Source organism: Varanus komodoensis, unplaced genomic scaffold (genome assembly GCF_004798865.1).
Source record: "Varanus komodoensis strain SLA01 unplaced genomic scaffold, ASM479886v1 scaffold6_4, whole genome shotgun sequence".
In the NCBI taxonomy this organism is placed as follows: Eukaryota; Metazoa; Chordata; class Lepidosauria; order Squamata; family Varanidae; genus Varanus; species Varanus komodoensis.
In genome coordinates, this window is record NW_025336347.1 from 11,788,100 (window position 1) to 11,815,745 (window position 27,646).

The window sequence follows — 27,646 nt, forward strand, 5'->3', positions numbered from 1 at the left end:
GCGGGAGGAGGATGGAACATGTTGCACTGTGTCCAACGTGGGTTTGAGTTGGGAAAGCGACGCTTGGGGGGCTGGAAAGTGGTTTTGCGGACAGGGAAGCGGAGGGGGGGGTGGGAGACGGTGGCTGGCTGTGGGGGCGCCCCGAGAGGATCGCGCTAATCGGTTTGGCTGGCAACGCTCGATCTGGGCGCTAGGGCTGAGTAGGGTAGGCGGGAGTGGGAGGCGTTGGAGGGGGCCAGCAGGGAAAGCGAGAAGAGGAGAAAGTTGCGGAGGCGGAGATAAAGCGCCTGCTTTGCCCGTGCTGGGAAAGGTGTCTGAGCCTGGGAGGAGGAGAGGACCAGAAGTCGGGGCTTCGCTCGAGTAGGAGGCGGCCGCCGCCGCCGCGATGCAATCCCTGCCGACGGCCTGACCCTTGCAACGCTGAGACCTCCCAGCCCTGCTCTTGTAACGGGGACGAGACAAACGCCACTGCTGAGGAGAAGGAAGAGGAAAAAGGTGGAGGAACTTTCTGTGGACCCGGAGCCTTCCTGGGGCTGTGGCCGGGCCGTGGCGGCAGAAAGAGCAGCAAGGCGATCTTCTTTGGAAGACGACACTGGACTTTTTCCCGGATCCAGACCCTTGTTTATTATGCGAGCTGTGCTCACTGGGGAGGAGGAGGAGGAGGACTCCTGAGCAAGCGCCGGTGCCAAGAGCTGCAGAGGCTTCAGCCTGCCTGCCTGCCTGCCTCCTTCTTCGTTGCTCTTGAGTCCGGGTCTCTGAATGAGCCAGCTTTGGGCTGCTTTCCCGCTGTGCCCCGCAGCAAGCGCCGCTGCGCCGCGCACTCGCGAGCGGCCCCTGAGAAGCCCAAGGAGCTGCCGCAGCCTCGGCGGAGCTGCCATGGTGTAGCGAAGTGCCGCTGGAGGCCTCGGGACAGTGCCAGGGGAGCTGGACTGGGGTGAGGAAAGAGAGAAAAAGAAAGCAGCCTCGCGCTCGCTTTGACTCTGGAAGAAAGGCAGTTCCGTGGGGTACCGCCAACTCTGAGTGTACTTTTGCTCCCCACTTCTCATCCAGGATACAAAATGGCGCTGCCGGGATGGGGAAAGTTGGGGTCCTTGCTGCTTTCAGATGCCTTTTGGAGTTGGCTCCTGATTTTCCAAACGTGCGTGGGATTCGGGTCGTGTTTCGAGCGGCAGCCCTGCGACTCCAACTGTACCTGTAGTGGCGATCTTCTGGACTGCAGCGGCCGGGGGCTTGAGAAAGTTCCTGAGGGGCTGCCCACCTGGGCAGTTTATCTGTAAGTCTTTCATATCTGTAACGTCAGAATGTGCCTTCCTCTTTCTGACGAGAGATGTACTGCTTTCAGTCTCTGTGTACATATCAGTGCAATATCCAGGCTTGTGTGCTGACTTTCTTTAAGGCAATCTCTGCCTCCCTTATTCTTTGCAGTGATTAATGTAAGGTTCAGTTCTCCCTTCATTGAGAGATCTAGTTGTAGCTAGTTGCTGAGCAACTAACTGAGATCCCTTTGGGGGTAGAGAGTTCTCATATCCTTGTGAGAGATCCCAGAGGGAATAGAGGTTGCTCATTCCCTTTGCAGTTAAAGTTATTCCCCAGAATGTGATGTTCAGCCTTTTAAAGGAAAAGCATCGCAGCCTGATCATTAAGTTTTCAGCGTGTTTGTGTGTCTGTGTGGGCTTTTGTGAGAACTTTGCCATGCAACTGGTGGGGCCTGTGTTCTTTCTTAAACAGATCCACTTTCATGGATCCCAGTCTTTGAACTTGTGATGCTTTAAAAATTGAAATTGTTGCCAGTGTTTTCACTGAGAATATTGTGCAGTTGTGGGAAATAGATGCATAAACCCTATGAAATTCAACTATTTTGCAAGTTCTGTAAGAGCTACCTGCACCTTGGAAGATTTGTCAGCACTAAAGAGCCTAATTATCAGGTTAGTGGATCTGTTGAGGATTTTCAAGGTGGTTGACAGATTAAAGAGTGTCATAATTCTTTGTGTTTGTTCGTTTGTTCCTTTCACACCTGTGAAGCAACGGAACTTGTCATAAACTATGAAATAATTTATAGTTTCTCTTTCCCTGCATGATTCAAGTCCATGTTTAGGTCTCTCCCTATTGTAAATAATCAGGAGTCCTGGGAATTTTATGCAGAAGATACATAGTTAGGAATTGCAAAATGAGTGGTACTCAGGTAATGCAGACCCTCATGTAATTGTATGTTGGTTATCGTATACTAGACACTGTATAAACAGCTGCTATGTTGTCTTGAGGTTGTGTGATAGAACACCGCCATCAGTATTCAAGATATGAACTTTAAAAATGGACTGTTTTCCTACAGATACTCAGAACTAGTTCTTAGACATTTTCTCCCCAGCTCTGTGTGAGATTGCATATCTCATGTTTCACCTCTAATTCAGTGGTGAAAGTTGGAGGGGCTCTGAATAAAAGGTTGCTGTTTGCCTCTTTGAGACAAAGAATAATCTTATTTCTTATTTGACCCACTTCCTTATGTTTTTAAGGAATTAATAGCTGCACTCTGTAGTGAAGAAAGCTAAGATGACTTTTTGAGGGAAAAAATGGCAAATGGTTTGCAGATGTAGGCCAAATGTCTCCCATTGGGTTGCTGCACAGTGGGCCCTTGTTATCTTTTAAAACAGTTCTGTGAGTCTCATCTTACTATTAAAAATCCCAAATTAATGTTGTTTTCTGGATTGGGACCCATGTGAACAACTTGAGGTTAATATATTAAAATGTAGATAAATGAATCTGTGGTTGCTTTGATATTGTTAATGTTAGCACTTAGATTCTCATAATTACCTTCACACTGAATTATTTTCCTTTGACTAGTGTATTTACTTGGAAGTAAGGGTGCTTTGGTCTGCAGCCTGTGGAATGCAGTGCAATGAAATGAAACCTGATAATATCCTTAGACAGTGGAGAGTATTAGCAATTACCTGTAAAAAGGTTCTAGTAATAAAACCTGACTGTAGCCATATTGGCCTGTCAAAACTTAGATTTACTTTTTTCAAACGTTTAAAATTGTATCTGGAAAACTAATTCTTCCATATTGCATTATGTGGTTCCAATAGCTGGTGCCTACTTGAGGCTAAAAGCTTTTAGCGAGGAGCTAGTTGAGTTGAAAGAATACATAAATTGAATATGGTATTCTACTTAAAGATGGTAAAGCAGTTTAACATACGTTGTAACTTGAGAAATGTCAGTGTTAACTTAACAGAATAAGGTGTATTTAAATCCAGTGTTAAACATACAGACATCCTGAGGAAGAGAACTTGGACCAAATCACTTTATTTGGACACCACACTGCAGATCAGACTAAATGTGGATGTACATGTTTTGCATATCCAAATATTACAAAGTGTGGGCCACTTTGAAAAATCAAAATAAGATATTCAGAAACTTCAGTATCCAAATAACCTGAAAATACTCATGCCAAAGAATTGTATGTTTATCAGAAAAGAGATTGGCAGTGAAAGTATTAACATTTCTATCTTCACTTCAAGTTTTTGAATAGAATTCTACACTTGTTAAGTTGCTGTTCACTTCTGTTTATTTTATATAAACCTGTGCAATGTAGGCTAAATTCCTCTTCTGTGAGAGTATGGAGGGAGACAGAAACTCAGTGAATGCACTCTGATTTTTATATTAATCATGAATACTGTGTCAGTGTGAATTTTTTATTCTGGTTGATGTCATTATAATTGAGTTGTCAGTCTCTGGGGTATAATTTCTTTACCACTGCAATAATTATGTCATATCTCAAGCATTATTTACCACTGTGTTTCACAGCCATATATAAGTTTGGAATACAGTTGTTATGGAATATATATAATGTTGTATGTTTAAACTTGGCTGGAAGAAAACTTTACAGATCTGCACACTGTTGATCTTTTGATTGTTTTAAGTCAAATATGATGACTTGCTGAGCTTTACTTCAGCCAACCTTATTCGCTAAACTTTTTTAAAAATTGCCTGTCTAAACCTGTACTGCTTTCTTTCAATGTAAATGTGCACCATTGAAAATACACACCTAAGGCACACTGTAGATGACATTCAGTATGTACTAACTGCATTGTAGCAGCAATTGGAGTGATAGTGTTAAATCAAGGATGGTGTTAAATCTTACATAGTTACTTGATAAAATAGTTATAATTACTGCAGTGTATGGAGGGCATTTATATGAAATACAGCTCCAATATGGGCCCACAGCTACTGCCCAGATGATATAGCAGTACCAGCAAAGAATCCTGTGATACCTTGAAGACTAGTGTGATAACTGGAGCATGAGCTGGAGAAGTTCTAAAAATTTCCCCTAACTCTCTTTGACAAAGTGGTGTCTAGCCCACAAAATGTATTGGTTTTGAAGGTGTCACATGATCCTGCTTTTCCCTAGTATAGTTGTATGTGATTGAAATTCTTTGGATTTGTGGTTGAGTTCATTGTAGTGTGGTTTCTAGAAATCTCAGGTAGGGAAAAGTTCGGGGTCTTGCTGAAGGTCATGACATTTTAAAATGGACATCAGCTGATTTTTCTGAACTGTGTGGTCTTATAATGTGGCTACATGTTGTAAATCTTTATACTTAAAACTGAATTACACTTGAATAGACAAGGAAAATCCTCAACTACATCAACTACAAACGACCGTGATATTCCTGCTTTTTGTAAGTCAAGAAGTATATTTGGATTATCTTCTGTTCATCCTGGGGCTGTTGAATTTTTGCCGAGATTTTTCAACAACAGCCTGGTCCATATAGGATTAAGATGCCACTTTAAATCTAAGCTGAAATTGAAGATGAAGGAAAAACTGTGTAAATTGGAATGTGTGTTTTCTATTTTAAAGTTCTTCCCATTTTTTAAAGTGATAGGCACCACTAGTGGTTTTGTATTTATGAGATGGGATTTAGGAATAAGCCTTGTTAATTGCATAGATGCCATGTTCTGGCCAGATTATTTTTTGGAGGGGAGCTTACTTTTCTGTCCTGTCATTGTAGACTTCAATATATTATCACCTTTTGCATTTTGGTTTTGAAATAGGAACTTTCTGGAGGCATTATCTTTGAATAGGAGATTTGAACCTTATTCTTCTAGGTCCTCTTGGATTGCTTTAGCCATTGTTTAGAGGTGACCAGATGACTGGGAATAATCCAGGTTTACCTTTAGAAGATTGTTACTGAGCAACTTCTTTGAAGTATACATTCCAATATGATGTTTTTGCACGTGTGGGATTTGGTCCCACCCAGAGCCATACCAAAGGTGCAAAGCATTAACTCAGACCAGGCCTTAAATGAAACAAAGATAACTTTCCCAGCTTCTAGGCTGGGTTTTGTTTGTTCTGCCTTAGGAAGAAAAACAAAGCCAAATGCTGAATTCTGTGAATATTTGCTTATTTTGTATAACTTTTTATTCTACTTCTTTTCATTATGGGGTTTGGCAAAAGAACTACAGAAGGCAGTGATTCTCTTTCCCCCGGAAACTGTGGAGTGTTCCCTCCCCTGATTCTGCTTAAGAGATTTATCTATGCATCACATATTTGTAAAGCTCATGTTTGCAGAATTTTAGTAACATTTTTGATGCTTTAAATGTTGAATTGCAAAGCTGGTTGATAGCAATAAATGACATGTTTTAAAGAGCTCCAGCAAAAACGTCTAGAGTTATTCCATTGGTTTTCAGCACTTTCAGCCAATCATTTGTTTGAGAAAGTACTCAGCCCCTTGGAGTAACGTCCAGGTGGAGGTGGAGAATCAAGATGCATAAATTTCTGTCCTACTTCTTGACACACTTAAATTGAAGGAAAAGAGCAACTCTTTTTAGCAAGGGCTTGTTAACTTTAAGAAGGCCTGCCCTCTCTGTTCTTGAGAAGCCTAAACTCTTCTTGGAACAGATTTGTAAGTAAACATACATGGAATAGTACTGTTGAAGTTCACACTCTGTGAATGAAGTCTATGCTTTATTGATTTACTGAATTTCTAACCCACCCTACCTTTTATTGCAATGGCTTGCGATATAAATCAGCAATATAAAATTTCCTGTAAACACAGATAAAATATATACAACAAAGCATTGTTTCCCCTGGAAGACTGCTAATAATACTTTAAACAAATATTCTCACTGAGTCTTGTTACAGCTATGGAATTAACTTGGGCACTTTTATGTTTTGTAAATACTAGCAAACTCTTTCAGTGTTAGTATTGTATCTTATGAACTTGTTCGCTTGTTGTGCCATTGCCAAGACCTCCTGGAGTGTTTAAAAATTATTTTTAAAAACCCAAACCACTTTATTTATTTATTTATTTATTTGGGAGACTTCTATGCCGCCCCATTCGCCAAAGCCTCGGGGCAGCTCACAACCATAAATAACTTCAATAAAATAATATAAATTAACAGTATAAATTAAGTCACCCTGGCCAAAGAAAAAAATGAATAAATACTATTAACAATTAAAATGACATTTGAATAAAAAGGTCTTCGCCTGGTGCCGAAAAACAAATAACGACGGTGCCAGGCGAACCTCTCTGGGGAGCGCATTCCATAGATTGGGCGCCACCGCAGAGAAAGCCCTCCTCCGAGTACTCACCCTCCTAACTTTATTAGAAATATGCATTGCTTTGGAAGAAAAAAATTACTATTACATTAATAATGATGTAATAATGCAATAACATCTGCGCAAGGCAATGTTTTGGTAAAGAACCACCCTTGGAAGATGGTACTTAGTACATGTGAAAGGACTAAGTACATTTTCTATGCAGTGGATAAGAATGGTTACGTAAGACTATTTGGACTTTCTAGTACTCCCTGAGTAACTTGCTTTACAGTCGAACTCCATGCAGTTCTGAAATTAAGTGTCATTGTGTGTGGCTGGAGAGGAGTGTGTGAGCATGTGCATGTGTTTGGCAAGGTAAGAGAGGATCTAAAACCAGCCAACTGTTTGGGGTTTCCCACCCCCCTTTCATTTTGGTGCCTGCCTTTGAAGTTAAGATATACATCAAAAGATATAAAATGTCTGAAGCGTGATTTACATTAGAACATTATCCGCAGTGTAAAACCTGACTGTAGAGTATAGGAAACAAAATGCTTGTTGCCTACAGAGGCCAGGTGCAAAGTGTGGCAAACATCAAAATGGCAATTACAGATCTAGCCCCCTCCCCCAACTGCATTTTTAAACCCAGAAACACCCTTTTCATCTATTTTCTTACTCACTTGCATGCAAAATTGGTGGAAATATTAATTCCTTCCCTAAAAAATGAAATAAAAAGAAAATGGGAGGGCAGTTTTGAGCGACAGTAATTTGAAGCTGGTCCATTGATAGTTAGGATGTACCCCAGAAATACAAGGTGGGGAGGACTATTAATAGCTTATTCGCCATGGCTGACAGAAATGAACCCCCTGTGTTCTAAAGCTGTATAATTCAGTTAGCAGATACTACTGCCTCTGAACATGGAAGCTTTGTTTTTAGGGCTACCAGATTCAGGGCACAAATGTTGTGATGTGGTTCTTTCTAGCATGCCTTTCTTCAGAGCTCTGAGTATCAAGTCACCTGCTCTCAAGATCAGAGCAGTGGCCTGCATACATCTCTGATCAGACCCACCGAGGCATCCTTTGTCACACAGAATGTGATCTTATGCACATTCTCTCGGAAGTTGGTTATCATTAATCTAAGTAAGACAGGCATATTGTGGATAAGGAAGCTTTTTTCACACTTTGAAAATTAATTTATTTATTCACAGTGCTATGTCCCACTCTTTTACCAAAAAGGCTGTCCGTGCAGCTCAATCACTTCTTAGTAATTGGCTTAGGTGCCTACGATGCTGGTGTTTCTAATAGGTACTTGCTTCAAAAGTTCTGAGAGGCCTTTTATGAGCCTTAAAGCAGGGAAGTCTTTAAAAAAAACAAAGTGCCACAGCTGACCCCAGTAAGGAGGCAAGTGTGTGCGTCTGTGCGCGTGCGCGCGCACACACACACTACTGATGTGTTTGTGAGTGGAGGCAAGAGCAGGGAGCTCACTCAAGCTTGGCAATTATGGCTTCATACCCCTAAATCCTATTCAGTGTCACTGAATGAATGGAACAGAACAGAGAATAAGCTGTAATCTCCAAAGGCTGGATTGTTTCGCTCAGCAGGACTGAGAAGAGCATAAGGATTCCTGTTCCACCCACCCTCCCCTCCATCCTCACCCATGCTTCCTTCTGAAAACATTTCCCACCTCTCTTGATATTAGCATTGACATGTTACTCTCTGTACAGCAAGCCTTCTAAAACTACCATCCTGCTAATTTCTTTTCTAAATCATGTACATGTCTGCAGCCTAAAGGAACCCTAAAACTCCATGACACCCCCCCCCCCATACTTTTCCCACCCACATGCCTGGGCTTAAGCATGTTTACTCAGAGACGAGCGCCATTGAGTTCAGTGGTGCTTACTTCCTTGTACATTTTCTTAGGATTGTGACATTAGAGAGGGCTAATCCACATTCTTCCTTTTGAAGAAGTAAGTTCTGCAGGATTTCATGACTGGATTCCCTCCCTCTTCCACCCACCCACCCACCCACCCATACACACGATTGGAACTCTTGTGTGTGAATTGTTCCCATATGAATAACTTCTCATTTTTAACCATGTCTGAATGTGTGTAGTGGGCTTATTGTGTGAGTTATGGGCTTGCCCATATACATGGTTGGGCTGCTGCTATTGGTTCAATAGAGTGTATATTTCATAGGCTTCTCTTGAAGTCAGAGACCTTAAATTTGCCCCCTGAGGAGAGTTAGAGCTTTCTCTAAGTTACATTCAGGGAACCTTGAATGGTGTTTTCGCCTTGATTTATAACAAGAGACATATATATACTGGTGTAATGGCTAAGCAGTACATGCAAGTACTAGCATTGATTTTGAGAATCCAGGAGCCTTTTAAAATGGATCATGATCAGTCTTCTAACATCTGTTGTCCTAGAGTGAATTGAGAAATACTCCAAATGTAAGAAATGGGGAAGGATGTAGAAGTGTTGAGCCATTTTTGCTGCTAAACTCAGAACGGAATGCTGCCAGTACCTTTCTCTGCATGCCAGTGTTGTTTTCTGCCCCAGGCCTGTGTCTTCCGGATGCTGCAACAACCAGCATTCCTGACTACTGGCTTTGCTTTCTGGGGCTGATGGGAGTTGCTCACCAAATGTTTGAGACTTCACTAGGTTGAGGAAGGCTGCTGCACATCTTTCAACGGGGCTTACTTCAGATTAATTCAGAAAGGCTCACTCTCAGGCAAGCACACATAGGATTGCAGCCTGCAGATCTTTCAGAATCTGAGCTTAATTAAACGAGAATACATCAGTACCTTGTGTAAGTTATATTATACTTGTTCCTAGGATGTCTGGTTTTGATTACAGCTTAAGTGTGCAACTGTGACTCAGTAGCATGTATAATAATAGGACTAAGTGTCAGTATTATTTGATAAGCAACGCTGATGCTAATAAGTAAACTATTAAACTGTATGGTATTGAAGTTGTATTCTTGCATCCACATTCTGTGACAATTTATAGAGTGCAAATTTAAAGTCTCTTATTTTAGTTCTCCTTGTGAGGTTTTTTTTTTTTTTTTTTTTTTTTTTGCCTTTGCAGATCTTGTTTGTCTCTTTTTCAGGAAAGGTCCTATCCTGTGCCCTTTTAACTTTCCTTCCACTGTAATTCAATCCCGATTATGCAGCCGGTAACTTTTCCAAGTTTTGTAGTGATAATTTGTGACACTTGTTGACATCTGCTGGGGATTGCAAGAGTGGGAAGGAACCAGTGAACAGGACTGAGAAGGCTTAAGTGTAGAGTGCTTTCAAGCTTGTTCTTTTGGGGGGAAAATCTTTGAAAATGTGCAAAAGTATGGTATTCAAGTTATTAATTGGTTAACTATGCACCAAACTCAATCCATTTTCATTCATTTTGTCCTGATTTGAAATTGTTTTTGTTACAGATTCTGCTTCCTTATAACTTGAAGGACTGAAAACTTTTTTTTAACTCTCAATGAATGGCTAGCAGTGCTAAGCTGCAGATAGAACCACAACTTTTGCTTTAATTAGCGGCCTTGCTTGTCATTCTATTGTATGTGTGCTTTGTCCTTTCCCTTCAAAACCATTCACAGGTTTTGGCATGCTTTGGTTCGCATTCCCTGTTCCTCAGAGACCGAGGTTTAATGAGTCCCTTGCTGTTGTAGTGATGTTTTGGGGCATTGGCTGGGCCTGTCCCGTCAAATGGGCTACAGGGGACTTTTGAAAGGGCCTGCTAGGAATGCCAGTGCACAGTTCTATAGATTATTAGCAGTTGTGAAAGGATAGTTAGTTACGAATGAAGCTTTCTGAATAGCCCTTGTTGGTGCTTCAACAAGGGTCATTCAAACCGAAGGACTTCAGGACCCCAGAGCAAAATCCTCACCATTTCCCTTCCTCTTGGGAAACTTGTTCTGTGGCCTTTAATCATGCTTGCTTTTCCTCCCCAGAGTGATTGCAATTTGAAATGCAAGGGCCACATACAAAGGGAGCAACAGCTCTATAGCCAGTGTTAATATTCAGAGCCACTCACAAAAGGGAGATGGTTGAAAGGTGGAGAATGAATAGGCCTGCATCATAGAGAGTTGGGGGAGGAGCGGTGGGGTGAAGGGCTCATTTCCAGGGCAGGGAAACAACTATAGACCTAGGGGAAGGTCTTGCCCATACTAAGACAAGACAGTAGTACTTTTTTCTTATGAATGTTCTAGTTTCAACATATGCAAAGGCTTGGTGCAACTGCGAAGGGAATTTAAAAAAGGAAGTCTTATTTTATCCAAGCTGAATGTCCTTGCAGGCAGAACTTGAAGCTTGAACAAATATTGTTTGACGTATCTGCTCCACAAAGCTGAACAGACTCCAAGGAAGGAAATGTGGGAATTGTAGTTTTGGATGGTCCTGAGAGACCTTGTAAGATTTATTGCTTTTACACCACCCTAGAATCCCAAGGGTTCCTTGACAGAGGGAGAAAATGTGACCCCTAAGCCTAGTTTTGGTCTTTAAGTTGTTGGCTTTTGCTGTTGTCCTTTAACAGAAAAAAAGGAAAAGGAAGTATAGGCAGAAATTCTTTTCCAAAGTTGGTTGCTTCCAGTGCTGCTCTGGGGCTCTATGAGGTAAGGAATACATAAAGATACACAAATCTTTTCTCCTTGGGCACATTAGAGCTAAGGCAGGATGAAAAATTCTAAACAAAAATGATACAGTTTTAGTAAAGCTGATTCTGCCAAAAAAAAAAGTCTATAAGGCACTTAAACCCTATTTAAGCAGTTGTTTGTGTTTCTGGGCCGGGGGGGGGGGGCGGTGGTCTCCAGAGAACATGTGAGCATTGCAGTTCCTCTTAACTCAACCTTTGATGGAAGCCTGCTGGAGATTTTCTCTTAAGGGAAGGTTCCACCCTTGAGGGCAGTCTAAATATATTTTTAAATAAATAAACTATGGTAATAAAAATGATGGGTATTCCCTTCAATTGAGGAGTTGTGTGGGATGCTTTAGGACAGAAGGCTATCTACCAGTGAGAATTTGAAACCACTGCATATTGGAAGTCTTTCTTTATAGAAAGTTTAGTTAAGATGTAATTGTACTGGCCGTTTAATAGAGAAACTGATGCTATTTGCCAGTATTAGTTCCCTTTGGTTAAAGGACAGTTCCTCATATCACTTAACCATGAATTGATAACTGTGGAATGGCATTGTCAATTACTGCTAACCTCTACAACTGTTGTAGGTGTTGTGAAAAAAAGATTGTGCAAGTAAGGCCTGTGACAGAAAGTTGCAAGGTTTTGAAACAGCTGATCCCAACCATTGATGCCTTCCAGATGTGTTATACCACACTTTTTTGTCATAGCCAAGTGGCGTGGACATTGATCAGGTTGGGCATGGTCTAACGTTTGACAGTGGGGAGAGATAAGAATTGTCTCCTGTGCTCATGTGTTCTTGTAATGTCTGCCTTGGACTACCTTTGGAGAGGGTGAACTTGGGCAGCAATAAGTAGCAATAGTCGTGGGATATCTAACTTATTTTGTTTAGGATAGATTGTTTATTGTATTTATAGATTGTCATGAGCCATCCAGAGACGGAAGTGATTGGACAGCCTAGAAAAATCCTAAATAAATAAATAAATAAATAAATAAATAAACAAACAAACAAACAAACAAAATAGGGTAGGGGCTAAAAGTTCCAAAGGAGGAATATGATGGAAGGGGATGTTGTGTCTTTAGTAAATTTGACAGTTATTTCTGCATACTGCTAAAATGGTTAATTTTGAGTCATTCACTGTTTGTTATCTGGGCTGTAAGTCTGCTCATGCACGAGTGGGACCCCCTGCTCATGTGACAGGGAGCTAGCATTTCCAAAGGCAACCCGAAACAACTGGAAAATCAGCAGAGTTTCAGCAGGGCACTCCACTGACCTGCCCTGAATTGGTTTCCATTTGTTTTTGGAGTAACATCCTGAACTCTTAGTTCTCCTTTTCCAACTGTTGCTTATTACTGGCTCAAGAGGACAAGTAGGACCATAGTTGCAGTGTTTTATCAACTGGCTGTTCTGTGCTACTGGTCGATACAGTATTATTTACAACTTGCATGGGTGAGGAATGTAGGACAGACTGTGATGCGCCCAATGAAACAACTGGAATCCTTGGTTAAGTGTTGGAAGAGTGTAGCCAAGACTTCCAAATGCAGTTACACAATGAAATTAGTACATGGTAAGCAACTCTAAATAGGCTTGTTCTTTAGTATGATACTTCAGATAAAAGGCAAATAGTTTCAGTGCTGGTCAGTGGTAAAGAAACATAAAGTTCAGTGATAACAAGAAGCTTAACTATTACGAATTGCTAAAGCGTCCTGTGTCATTCCACTGCAAATGATATTTATTTATGGTCATGCACTTTATTGTAGTTATTGCTCTGTCCAAGTGAACTGAAGAACAGTTCCTGCTCCAAGCAGTTCACCCCAATGCAAGACACAGTTACAGACACTGAGCACTGTGCCTAATTTATTCCATATGAGCATTAGATTATGCAAAAGGACTAAACTAAGCCATGGCTAGTGACATTTCATCTGGCCCAAAAAGAACTGGGACTGGGTTCAAACCATGGTCTTGCTTATTGAAACATACAGAAATGTAGGCATGGCCAAATTCCTTTGGGCCAAGCACTGTTTCTTAGTCCAGCAACAAACAGGCCTGTTAGGATGAAATAGGATAACATCCATGCCTACCAGTCCAGTCTTCTTGGAGTAAGAGTGGAATAGAAATATAATACAGTAAATTTCTCTTGGATCCCCACAGGATATTAATGTGGCTATTAATGACCCAACATCACAGGCTTGTGGGGATAAACGAGAGCAATAAAATTGTTCTTCTGTTTTCATTACTGTGATCTCTTTTGGTAGCAATTTTTGGATGTAGGCGTGTTGTCATATTTAAGTTATCTGGTTTTGTTTCTTTGCAGAGCTGGCATGATACTTCTGCTATTTTTAAGTTCAGGATTTTTTTTAAATGAAATAATGGGCTAGCCTTTTGCAACCCCCACCCCCAGTCTCTGGGCAACTATAACTCTTCCTGTTATTAAAGATGATCAATGTCTTTCCCCCCCTTTGCTTGTTTAGCATTCCAGGGTGGCAGGTTGCATGGACAGTTAGATTTACCCCTCTTGTTTTTCTGTCATAGGCAAGAGACAGTAGAAGGCATAACAGATTAAGGAGCTGCTGGTCTGCAAATGCTATCAGGGGGTAATAAAATGGATATCATAGGAAACTAGCCTGGTTGGAGGCCCTGTGAAATATAACCGCTCAAATGTCTTCCAGTTGTCCAAACATGCTGCTTCATCCTTCTTGTGCATGTATGCGCGTAGCTTCATTGGCCAGCAAAAGAAAAAGCAAAGAAAGCTGGCATTGGTGGAATTGAGCACAAAGCCCTGATAGCTGAACTACTGAAAGTTTGCTTTTAAATGGCTACCTTTTTTGTTGGTGTGAAAAAATAACTGAATCTGTGGAGGGGGATAAGTAGTGTAGGCTGATTAAAAATGCCTAATCTCTGTACATATAGGTCCCTTGAGGCCGTAGTCAGCTGCCCATCTTTAAAACTATCCCAACTGCAAAGAATTCTTAGAGTATATTAACAGTCCTTGCTTAAAGCAAAACAGAGTAAGGCTCTATAGTGAAGCCTGCAGAAATGCGCTTGATTTCATGAACTGATACATGCTGAACCTGGCTTCCCACCCCTCCTCCTTAATCTCTGCAAATTGTGTCCCCTTGCCCTGATAAATGAAACATGAAAAATAGCGACCCAGGAAACTGTCTTGCAGTGAGTGAGACTATTGGTTCTGCTGCCCTGTTAAGGCCGAGATTTAACAGACGGTGGCTCTTCAGGATTTCAGGCAAGTTTCTTTCCATCCCTTCCAGGAGATTTAGGAAATTGAACCTGCACGCACATCATGCATTCTGTCTGTTTCTCTGTTCTTCTGCCTTTACAAGCATGTACACTGTGGAGAACTCTTCTGTCAATGTATGAGCAGCACACTTTTGCTGGGAACTAGAGAGCTGCTTAGTCTCATACAAAGAGCTTGCATTAACCCAGTGGAATTCCTTGGACTAATTTTACTTTGAAAATGTAATACATACCACCATGTCATTACAAATGACTTTTGAAACATCCTAGTTATATTTCAAAACTAGTTTGCCATTCCATTTGGAGATCTGATGTTTGATAAAAGAATAACTCTTAATCTGTTTTCGATAGCGTTGCTTATGCTAACTTTTTTGTTATACTTGCTGATGTATGTTAGTGGTTGTATGCTAAATCAAATAAGCAGAAACTATGCTTCAACAGTATCTTTGGAAGCTCTAGAATACCCTTTATTTTCTGGGACATGTTACCAGATCTGGATGCACCATTCCAAATTTCTTACTAATTAGTTCTCCACCACAAGGGTTTATCTGTCATGTTGTTTTTCAACACTTCAATTTTTTATTTTTTTCTCCTTCTATTGCCATGTATTGCTGATAATGTTTTGGAGTCTTAATCCGCCAGTAAACAGATATAAACCTTTGTTACACAATAGTGCAATAGAAAATAACTTCAAACACAACACTGTGCTTGTGTACCTGAAGGAGCGCTTACATCCATATATGCCCAGCCACCCCCTGAGATCGGCGGGAGAGGCCCTTCTCCGGGAGCCCTCCGTGGAAGAAGTTAGGAGGGTGGTTACTCAGAGGAGGGCTTTCTCAGCGGTGGCGCCTAAGTTATGGAATGCGCTCCCCAGAGAGGTCCGCCTGGCGCCGTCGTTATTTGTTTCTCGGCGCCAGGCGAAGACCTTTTTATTTAAGCAGTATTTTAAATGTTAATATTATTGAATTTTATCTGGTCAGGGTGGCTTGTTTTATATTGTATGTTTTATATCATATATTTGTATTTTAATGTATATATTTTAAAATGTTATTTTAATTTATTGTTGTAAGCCGCCCTGAGGCTTTGGCGAATGGGGAGGCATAAAAATGTTTTAATAAATAAAATAAAATAAAAATAAATATTTAGACAGGAAAAAAAAGGTTTATAACTCCCATCATTCCCCAGAGAGCAAGTTCCACTGGGGACTTTGTTTCTGTCTAAACATGCATAAGATGACATCTCATTTCTGTGATGTGAGGAGCAATGGAGGTTGTACACCCTTAGTGAAGGCATGGCAGACCTTCCTTTAAGACCTCTGCTTTGTCTTAGCCAAGAAGGAATTTTAGTCATCATGGCAAGTAGTGATCGACATTTCATTGCCCATCCGATGGAAAGGTTTGTGGTTGAATATGTGGAATAGGGTCTTGTAAGCCCTGTTCAGGCATTCAGCGTGCTGGGTGAAGTCCCTTGGCTCATTGGCCTCTACACTGCAGTTGAAGCTTTTGTGTTTCTGCTCACTTTGCATCTGACTTAGGACCCTGGTTTTGTAGGTTTCTGAATCTCTTTACAAAGATACTGAGGTCTCTCTGCTGCAGAAGTTTACCCTCAACACGTGGAAGACAGTGCATGCTCATCCTTGATCTCCTCCCTAAGGTATTCATTATTTTCTGAAGCAGAACATCTGAATAGGGCTTTGGGCACATCTGTATTCTCAGCTAGTGTTTCTGCATTCCATTCTCCCATTTACATGCTATGAGAAGCAGAAGAGTGCACAAGAGTTCCCTAACCTTTGATTTCCTGTTTGTAAGATTTCAAATGTGCATGGCTGTTGACAAATATTCCTTCTTTTTTAATTCCTGGATCTCTGTGTGCACAGCAAGTGTAAGATAGCCTCCCTGAAATCCAGTTTTTCAGCTTTTTGCAATTATAAAATATATGCAATTTGCCATAACCTTTCCTGTCCTATCTTCCTTCTTTATGATAGCATAGTCTTTCCTTATGCTGATGGGTTTGCAGTTTGGCTTCAGTGTGTAATGCTTCGATCAAGCTTTCCTCAAACAATTTGGATCATGTTTATCTCTTATTCCTTTGGAGTTATGCAAGATAGCAGGTCTCAACTTAAACACTGCCTAAAGCCAAGTAAATTCCGTTTATGTCATAGTATCTTTTTCTGTCGCTGAAAGCCATCGGTTCTGACTCAACAGGTACTTGCCTTTCATTTGTTCTGGCTGTACAGGAAGAGTTGTTAAATTCCAGAAAATGTAAGCCAATAATATAATATTCTTTGAAACTGTTGCCAGACCTCTCTTTCTTCATAGCTAGTCATGTGTTTGTGGTATTCATAAGTGGGCAATCTTGAAACAATGAAAGAAAAAAAGATATATATGTTTAAATAAGCCAGTGAAGGCAAGTTTCTTGGGGGAATGGGACAAGTTAGTTGAACAGCAAAATTCCCTTGGATTGTGTATTAATATCTACAGATTAAGCACACATGGATATTGTCCGACAATAAGGCTTTCAGATCCCTCTGTTCAGAAGGTGTAGTTCAGAGACAGAATGTACCAAGGTTGGCGTTGCATAGGCTTCCCATCTTTCTTTTTCCTTGGATCTGTTAATTTTGTTTGCCAACAAAGACGTGCAGAATCCATGCTATTAAGACACATACAAAAATGCTGTTCTAAACATGAACCAAAGAATCCAGCCCAACTTCCATCGAGGTTGTTGATTAAATCTAAGTTTTCACAAGCCGTGTCTGTGGAAAGTGTCTCCTGGCTACTCCTAAACATAACTGTTCCAGAGGGCCGCTGAGCTTTCTCTCTGAATCAGTGACTGTTCTAGTGGCATGGTGTAGTTGATGATCCTGTGTACAGGATCAGTTCAGAAGCCATATTGTAATTTGAGTGCCACGTTATAAGAAGGATATTGACGAGATGGAGCACATCTGGTGGAGGTGATGTGTGAGGGGTCTGGAAACAACCAAGACATATGAGGAACAGTCGCAAGAGCTGGATATATTTACCTTGGAAAAGAAAAGATGGCTGGAACATACAGTCAATGTTTTGAAATACGTGAAGAGCTGTTGTGTAGAAACTGAAGCAGACTTGTTCTCTGTGCTTCAGGGAGTAGGACTAGGCCCAGTGGGTGGAAATTGCTGAGAAGCAAATTGCAGCTAAACATCAGGAGATGCTTCCTACCCACAAGAGTTGTTGCACAGTGCAACAGATTGCCTTGGGAAGTGGTAGGGCCTCCTTCATTGAAAGTAAACAGAGGCTGAGCAGTCATTTGTAACTGGATTCTGTACTGAAGATCCTGCATTGAAGAAGGGATTGAATGGTGCATCCTCTAAAGTCCCTACTAACACTGACTCTTAAGAATATAAGTCAGTGTTGTTTCGTACCTTTGTGCAGGGCTTGTGGCAACTCAGAATGTACAAAGACTAAGTCAGACATCCCTTTCTTTGCAGGGGTTCAGCTTGGTAATATGCAAGTCGTTCTTATAGTATGAGTGACTTTGAGCATACGAAGAGTGTCTTCCCTTCTCATTTATTAGTTGCAGTTCATTCCACCATATTTAGAATATTTAGAATTATAGAGGTGGACTTTCCTGTCAGGCTTGAACCACAGAAATGTTACTTTCCTCTCCTAAAGGCATTTAGCCAGTACTTTTATCTGAAAATTATGTATGCATGTTTGAGAGTATGCTGTTACTGTATGCAGAATGAACATTTTGAACAAACTTATTCCTCCCTTAGCATCTTATTCCAACTGGTACAATTTTGCACTGACACTTGTTATGGATCGATAAGAAGTTGTTTCACATAGGGCTGCATGATGGTAGTTACTGCCATGAGAGTGCAGAATGAGCTTTCTTGGGAAGCTAAGCTTCATTCTTTCTCAGAGGTGACAAGCCCAGGAAACAGCACCTTAGCTTTTTGGAGCTAGTGAGATAATGAACTAGGTTTCCATACATAATGATAAAGTTCCAGTCAGGATGGATTTGATTTAAATCATGATTTAAATCACTGGTCAGTAAGACTAGATTTATATCAGGCTTTTCTTCTAAAAGACCCATTCTAGCTGGCATAAACTTAATTTTTGCAATCATATGAAGGTTTTGTCTTTAGAAAAACAACTTTTCAAATTAGTTTTACAGTCATATCAAAAATTACTGATTCAGTTATACTCTTAGAAACATATAGATAATTATGAAATTATTGTGAGGAGTTTTCATTTTGCACACATACTTGTCTTACCCATAGGTAGAGGAACTTCATTAAAATGTTCCAAAACTGGGCCTCTTTTATGGCCTGCTGCCATTATAGGATTTCTCCTCCAGGGAAAGAATTAGATGATAAACCTCGGGCTATACACAAGAAGATCCCAAGGCTTGTCGAGTATTCTGCTCAAAAGGGCCCACTTTCATTTTCACTGCTTGCCTTTTCCTCCTCACTCTTAGCTTCTTCCTAACTCGCATGAAAATAAACCTCCCCAGGGGAGTTTGAAGAGTCTGGTGCCTCTCCCACACTGTACCTAGGATATAAATTTGGTGTTAGGCAAGCAAACTTTGGTGTTTATCTGTCTGACGCTTCTGAAGATATAAACTGGTTTCCCTTTCCCCCACTAGGTCAGCAGGTGACCTGCTTTGGCTGGGTCAGGCTCATCACTCAGGTAAAGTAGAGACAAATCTGTTCAGCAAAATCAGTAAGTAAATTGTCAAAACACAGCATTAATCATTGTGGGCTGTCTAAAACCAGTGTCTTACTGGGAGCATGAGAGGTAAAGTCAAGAAAAAACAAGGTTTCAAGATACCTGGAACTGTAATAAAGATGTTCCAGCAAGCAGCAGGTTCAACCGAGAATTTATAAGCTGGAGTTTTAAAGTTGGAACTTCTGGGGGACCACCCAGGACTCCATTTCAGCACATCACAGGCTTCTGGAAGAAGCCTTCCCTGTGGAGAGGGCCTTACTGATGACAAACCTTCCTTTGAAAATGGGCACTCCTCCTTGCAGGGGTTGTTCTGGTCTGGCTCTTGAGACACCACTGCTTATGGGCACTCTGGAGTGCTTGGCCTCTAAGGCTTCCCCTCCTATTGCAGGGATAGACTTGTGGCCACCTCTACTGAGGACCCAGACTCCTCTGAGTCTTCTGGTGCAGGCTGTTTGTCTGTGTAGACAAACTCTACACAGCTCTAGCTCTTCCTCTGAGGAGGCATTTTCCAGGGAGGGTATGAGAGCAGGAGAAGAAAGCTAGAAGGCTTAACCAGTACCCTTTGAGTCATTTCTTTGAACAATTCTAATTGACCTGGTTTGCAGCAAATCATGGGAAATTAGCCATACATGCCACAGGTGAGCCTCTTCTGGTTTGTGGGCAACAGTGTGGGGTAGTGGTTAAGAGCATGGGACTGGAACTCAGGTGATCTGGGTTCTAGTCCCCGCTCAATCATGGAGCCAACTGGGTGACTTTGGGCCAGTCACAGACTCTCAGCCCAACCTACCTCACAGGGTTGTTGTGGGGATAAGATGGAGGAGGAGATGTAAGCTGCTTTGAGCCCTTTGTAGGAAAAAGGCAGGATATAAATCGCAATATAAACAAACAAACAAACCTCTCCATTCATAGACTATTACTGTGGTGTCTGGAATCTAGACACTTTACATTGGTCATGGGTTAAGGAACCCAAAGGTAAACTATGAATTTTTCTTAAGTTACCTCTGCATTATTCATGGTATAAACAATCATGTGTATCTAGGTTCAGTTGTTGGGTTAACAGCCTATGAATGGTATGTTTGTAAGTTCTGCTGCAAAGTGGCTTATACATGGTAAATATCCCACAAATCATGTGTCAATTAACCACGAATTAACTGCCAAATTCTGCCATTAACTGCAAACAGCCCTAGTAGATTAGCATTACTGGTTTAGCAATATGTAACATCATTAGTATGGGCTTTTAATGAGCTACTTTCCCTCACCAATTTCTTCCTTCTTCCCCTCACTCCTATTACTAAACATTTCTGGCTCATAGGTTCCCTTCTAGCTTTGAATACAAGAGCCTAGTGGATTACTGTGAAGGAATTACAGTGGTGCCTTGGCTCATGAACTTAATCCGTTCCAGGACTCTGGTCGTGACCCAAGTCAAATTTCTCCATAAGGGTCAATGTAAATAAGATTAGTCCGTTCTGCAACTACTTTTTACTCACAAAAATTTGAAGCAAAGTGACAAAGAACAACAAAGATTGCGGCCATCTCCTTCCACCAGCGATCATGCATGGGGGTGGGAGGAGGCGGGTGCAGGTGCACTGGGGGGGGAGGCGGGTGCGGGCACACGGGGTTGGAGGCGGGTGGGGGTGCATTTGGGCAGGCACCCGATGCAGAGTTTGCGACCTGTGGCAAAATTTTTATGAAATTTCTGTTCGTGACCCAATTTGGTTGTGAACTGAGGCATTCGTGAGCTGAGGTACCACTGTACTTACCACCCCATTCACAGATCCTACCAAAGAGTATTTTGCTTATGTAATAGGTTAGGCCTTTAAACTCGGAAAATAGAAAATTTTCCAACTGGTGGTCCATCTGGCTTCTTACTGTCCACACTGGCTGACAATATTCCTCCAAGGTTGCAGATCAGAGTTTCTCCCAATTGAACCTTAAGGAGCCAGTGATTGAACCTGGAGATGCCCTACAGTTGGACCCTTCCCAGATTGTCCAAATTTAAAGAATGCAAGAAATGTTTGTCGGTCTGTTTAAAGGGCATAGTTAGCAGGAAAACAAAGTATTCATTGCTCGGATTCCTTCATCTTTGAATTCATGGAAGTGTGGTGGGGAAGTTCCTTTGTCTAATAATTTTCAATTGCTTCCTCTATGGCTTCCTGGATTTATCTGACCTATGCTTGCTTTAGCAGCTTTTGAATTTGTTCTATCAGTTCTGAACCCAGATGCTGTTTACAATTATTGTTTATTAATGCAGAGCTGAATCCAGACTTAAGTCATGCTTAGACTCATTAAAGTCATTTGGATAAGTTAGTGCCATTGTTTCGTAGTTTTACTCAAAGCATGACTTAAGTGTGGCTCCATTTCACAGGGTAGTCACTGGCTTGCTTCAGACAGTAAAGCAAGCCGTGATGGGGTGGGAGGGAGGTTTAAACCATTATTGGTCTACTGTCTGAATTTATTCATAGTATTTCACCATGATAAGTTTGACCTTTAGAATCACAATAATAAACAGCAGTTTGTTCTACAGATTCTCCATACCACCATGGCTTGTTTTGCTGTCTGAACCCAGGAACATGCTTTCCATGGCCCTGGAATGCAATTACCAGAGTCCCTCTAAAAAAGGCAATTGCAGGAGCTGGTGCATCCACTCAGTCTTCTATGTGTGGAAGATACTTTCCCCCTAGTAGGAAAAGAGACGGGCTGTAGGCAAGGAGTGATGCATCTTGGAACTGAATTGCAGGTGCAGTGGTTGATGGGAAACATGCCAACAGTAGGGGGAGTGAGAGGGAAGGGTGGAAACCACAATAATGTAGAAACTACTTGATCATCAGTTGGTTGCAAACCATAAAAAACTGCAAACCGTAGGATTATTTGTTGTGTTTTGTGAACCTATCCACTATTAATATGCCATGTAGAACTCTGCATGGTCTAACCAAAAAATTTGGTGGCTGCTGTGGAATCTTTTGAATGAGTTTGCCTCCCGCCCTCCATCTTAAAAATAAGCAAATATTTAGCGACCGACCTCAGTAGTGAGAAGGGGCTCATCAAGTAGCCTCCAGCAGTAATGATCCTATCTGGAGCTGCCTTTAAGAAACACCTCCAAAACATGCTTCACAGACTAAGAACCATGAAAAATAAGTCCATCAGTGGCTACTAGTCACAATGACTGTATATGATCTCCAGCATCAAGGGCAACATGCCTTGGTGCACCAGTTGTAGGCAGACAAAGCTGAGTGATTATTATTGGGTTCATGTGTTACTTTGGCTTCCCACTGACCACTTTGCTCTGATGCAGCATGGTGCTTATTGTGTTCTTATGACCAAGCTAGATACAAAATTAGATATGCCTCTACATTTAATGTGAAGGTTTTGAAGGTGCAGCTAGCATTCACAGGAGTGGGGGACAGACTGAATTGCTGGGGTTGTAATGGGTAGGAAAGGAAAATGTAACCTAAGGAAAATGTAACCCTTCTTTCTGGTGCTGCAGTTTTAAGGGTAATCGGACCTTTGAAGGCATTATTTGCAGCAAGAGAAAATCCTCTTGTTAGTGCCTCATGTCCAGGGAGATAGAAGAATGGTTATATGGGGAAGCTGAAGTAGACAGAACTTTTTCTCTTGTAAAAGTATCGATGATTGAGATGAAAAAATGCTGAAGCATTGACATGAATTCCTTTGAACAGCAGCTTGCTTCAATGCAGTAGTTTCCCCTCTAGGAATGAAGTTAAGGGTTGCTGTTGGCTGTGTGCTTTGCAGTGAGCCAGCGTCATACTGGAATTGGGTTTTTTAAAATAATAAAAAATATGAACTGTCCTTGAAATGCTGTTTTCTAAATGTTGTTCATCTGCAGCATCCCATATTTCTCAGAACATTTCCCTCCTTCGACTTGTGTGGGATCTGTTTGTTTTTCCAGACTTCCAGTTCAGAATTCCTTTGCTTCCATTTGTTTGGGTGGCTTTGTGGCTACAGGAGCATGTCAGCTGTAAAGCGGGAGCATTACTACCCCCTCATGTAATATGCTTGTTTTGGAAGAGCCACATAGCATGTGGCTGGTTAGATCTCGGGCCATGGAGAACTACTCCAAACCAGAATAGAAATGTTCCCTTCTTAAAACTTTTACTATTAATTATTCATCCTCTTGATAAGTCACATGAAGAACTATAATTGTGCTTCCTGTTTCTATAGCAAGCTGGAGGCTGCTGAATCTAGACGTTTCAAGTCAAGGTGAATGAAATGTTGCCTTCTCGGCTGTTTCATGTGAGCACATGCATCTCCAGCAGTGTCCCCATGGACCACAGGCCAAACACGCCTGTACTTGATGAGATGTCCCATTTTTCGTTCCTATATCATATTGTACGTTTCAGGGCTGCAAATAGGTTCCAAGGTTCAGATTAAATCTCAGTGGTAGCTCTTCTGTGCCTGTTCCTGTAAACACATTGCCAAACATGCAGTTACTATAGCTGAAGAGTTGTTGAATTGATGGATTTGTCCCCTTTGCAATGCCTATTTGCAGAATTGCAGAATCTCTCCATATTATCACCTTTCCAAAAAGTGCTTTCTTGCATAATTCATGTGTAGCAGATATTCTCCTATTTCCAGAAATGTCTGTTCTTTGTTTGAGCATCTGTGGGGAAATTTTAATTTTCCTATAATTTTGCCAGCATTATGATTTTGTTGAAGACCATTGAGTATCATGCCTACCCTACCTAGAGCATCTGTTGCAGTTCTGGACAACATATGGGAAATAGTTGTGAAACACGTCTCTTGGTTACTACAGTCAGCAAGGCCTTTTTTCCTCCCTCAATTAATGCTTAGAATTTTACTCTAAACTTTTCTCTTAAGGGGGAGAACTTAGAGAACTTGTTACCCTGTTCCTTCATTGCAGTCTACCACCATTTCATAAATTGCTCTTTTTAAAAATAATTCTCAGTCAACACTCCCTATTTCCACCTCTGGAATATATAGACCTTCTCCTTTAAAACAAAATTCAGTGAAAAGCAGGTTATACCTTTAAAGCATCTTTTTCTAGTACCTGTTTTGTAGTGACAGAAATTATTCCCCATTGTGCAAGGTTTGAGCCTATTACAAGTATAAAGGGAAAAGAACCCAATGCTTTTTTGTTGTTTGGAAAGGCACTTAGTAAATACAAATACAGAACAAAGGGATGGCAATTCCTTTTTGTTGACACCGTACAAGACTGTGGTCTTTAATATAAGTTGTGAAGAAAGCTGTTCTTTATATTGAATTAAAGAGTTGATAAAAAGTGAATGTGCTCTTAGAAATATAAAGCTGTCTTTGGAGCAATTAGCTGAAAAAACTTGAGCCATGAAAGTGAAAATTTGGGAAGCAAGTCTGTATTAATCCATTTCAATCTTGCCTCTCCATAGAATGGTTCATGCCAAGCCCACCAGCTTTGCTAGACACACAAGGTTTTCCTGGCGTGGTAGGGAAACCCAGCTGGGAAAATGTGATTTTTGGGTGATATTTGAGTTTCAGCTGCTTGTGAAGTCCTCTTACCAAACAGAAAATATAATCCTCATTTCTGCATTTTGATTTCCCTTCTATATTTTAAAAGGTAGGACTTTACTTTGAAGCCATTTCAGAGAAATGCTATAGTTTTCTTTTGCTCATAATGCAAGCATTTCTTATGTAAAGGGCTTGTGTTCGGTGGGCAAAACTTCAATATTCTGAGGAATAATGCCTAAACTTGAGGTTTCTTCAGGGTGAATTGACTTGGCTCAATTGCCAGTGACGAGTGCTGGATTTGGTCTCAGGTGCTCTAAAGCCACATTTCACTCTATAGCCATGTTTTAGTGCCTCTAGAGTTCTGCTAATTTCCAGGCTATGCTAAAGTTATAAGACTCCTATGAACACCAGACTCTCTTACACTCTCTTCCGCTCATGGCAGGGCTAGCGAAAGAGACATTGCTGTCTGAGGGAGAGGACAAGATTCTTTCATTCTGCCCGTCTGCCCGCATTTTGCATATGGAAGTCATCTGGCTGCTGATTTGAGAGGCAGATGGCTCTATCTGAGGGTGGCAAGCTCATTGAGGATCAACATGAAGCAAACACAAGCTCTTCCTCCAAGAAGGATGAATGACTGTGGGGCTCAGGAAGAAAAGAAGGAAGGGGCTGTGGCTGCTAACTTGCCCCGTCTTCTACCCAAAGCAAAGCTCAGGGAACCAAGATTCAGGGTGGATCCAGGAAGTACTTCCTGATTGATTGATTGATTGATTGATTTATACCCTGCCTTTTTCCTACAAAGGGCTCAAGGCAGCTTACATCATCTCTCTTCCTCCATCTTATCCCCACAACAACAACCTGTGAGGTAGGTTGGGCTGAGAGTCTGTGACTGGCCCAAAGTCACCCAGTTGGCTCCATGGCTGAGCGGGGACTAGAACCCAGATCATCTGAGTCCCAGTCCCATGCTCTTAACCACTACACCACACTGGCTCTCACTTCCTGACGGTTAGGTCCCCTAGGATATGGAATGGGCTTCCACGAGATAGAGGGCCCTGACTCCTATCAGCTGCCTCCTCTGAGCACAGCTAAAACAGCCACAAAAACACTCCAGGTTCCTTTTTCAAAGTTATTTCTGTTCACTTACAAACGCACAGTCCTGCTTGTGTGTAAATTATGCAACAGAATGTGGGCCTGCAGGAGGCCAGTTTACCCCAACGTGCAGGATGAAGTGTTTCCTAAAGAGGTTTAAAAAAAAATCTCCAGTTACTTTTTTTTAAACCTTATCAATGACTTTGTATATTTTAGGGATGGGGAACCTTTTTCCCCTGGGATGGTGGGGACACTGTGGCAGTGTGCAGGGGCCAGAGCACAAAGTAGGTGAGAGCAAAGCATACATACGATCCCTTTCCATGGGGCACTTATGGACAAGGCCTTATTGTGGGGCTGCACTTTCAGCCATGCTGCAGACATCCTGCAAGGTTTTCCTGACATCTGCTCTCTGAGTGTACTTACTTGCAAAGCATACACTCAAGCAGCTCCTCACATGTTGGGGCTCCCTGTGTCTGGGGAACCTGTGCAACTAGGCTTGGTATCCTATATGCAAGTAGCTTTTTGTGCACGGCATCCCCATTGTGAACCACTTCACTGAACATGCAGATGTTCGGCACATGACAATGATGCTAAAAGCACAGCCCCTTCTTTGCTTCCAAATAGTGAGGCTTTCCACATGAGTAATGTGTGAACAGGGTTATATGAGCAGGTATACAGCAACGATTTCTGTACCCCAATTTCTCTCTCAGACTGCTTTCTGCCTGTCTCTGCTTCAAGGTTGGCCATTCTCCTGATAGCAGTGCAACACAGATCTGTTCTAGCTGTAGTAATCCCCCCTTTCTTCCGACTGCTCTGAGAGAATGTGGCTGCTGGACACAACAGGAGCACTTGCTTCCACGACTGGAGGGGGTCACTAGTGCGGGGGCGGGATTCATTACCTAGCTGAGGTTCTGATAAAAACAGGACTGAGGGCAGGGTCTGGATTGTGTTCCAGAGATTCCTCTATGTGTTTTGAATCAGATGCTTTTATTATGCATCTTGAATTGTTTTGTGTTTATCATTTTTCATTGTAAGGGCTTGCCTTAAAAGGCAAGGCAGGAATAGATTAAGTTTGAATTCCTCTTCAGTTTAGATTAATAGTGTGTGAAGTTGAGCATGTTTCTCCCTTCTCATGGTCTCTAAAATAATTTCGAGTGCTATAAGGTTTAAGTACCTTTTGGTGTGGTATCTTTACAGATTAAAGATTGGTGCCCAATTTCTGCCACTGTATCATCGTTTGGCAAGTCTTTTAAGGTTTTAGGATGAACACTGTGATCTCAACTGGCTTACATGTATCCCCCCCCCCCCCCGATCATTTTATGTATACATTTTCTGCAAGGAAGTCCAAATGCTGCCCTGAAGTTTTGTTTTGTGGAAAAAGTTGAGACTTGAAAGCTGAAATTGCTGATTGACTTGTCTCTCCCTTTTTCTCTTCCCATTCTGTTTAAAAGTCGAGAACCACTTCAAAAGCTGTGATGAGTTGGTGCCAGACGCCACACAGTTATTGTTAGAGGAATCTGAAATATAATTGAAAACAAACGTTTGTTCAGCTAAACCAATCAGCCAGGCTTTTCCTCTCATTTCACTCTCCTTTCCCCTTCTCAAAAAGGAGATACTTTCTGAAATTGCTTTCACCCAGATTTCATTGTCTATACACTCATCATCATGATAGATGAATCATTTACAAATGCGATTACATCTGGAAACCATTTGCAAAGTTAGAAATCTTGTATTTTAAAGAATCTTTTAAAAGCCTTTCTTTTGCTCTCTTACTCTCTGTCAGGCATATTCTCAGATTTTGTTTGTGGTAGCAAAGCATCAAATTGAAACTGCTATAACAATTTGAGTCCAGACACTGAGAGCCTCAAATCAGCAGTTTCTTGAACTGGCTCTGCCGTTTTTCAAATGATATAATATATCTCATATCTGACAAATCAGTAAAAAAGTCATATCTTACCCTGCTATATTTTTAATTTGTCTTCCAG

The 27,646-nt window shown here is 41.4% G+C and overlaps 1 protein-coding gene across 1 annotated transcript in view; it reads left to right on the plus strand.

The window, feature by feature from the left end:
• Positions 1-325: 325 nt before the first annotated feature.
• Positions 326-27,646, plus strand: part of LRIG1 (leucine rich repeats and immunoglobulin like domains 1) — a 151,239-nt gene continuing 123,918 nt past the window's right edge. Inside the window, exon 1 of the mRNA XM_044451854.1 lies at positions 326-1,273. Coding sequence (XP_044307789.1) covers positions 1,059-1,273 — 215 coding nt within the window. The 5' untranslated portion in view covers positions 326-1,058. The remainder of the gene's footprint in view (positions 1,274-27,646) is intronic.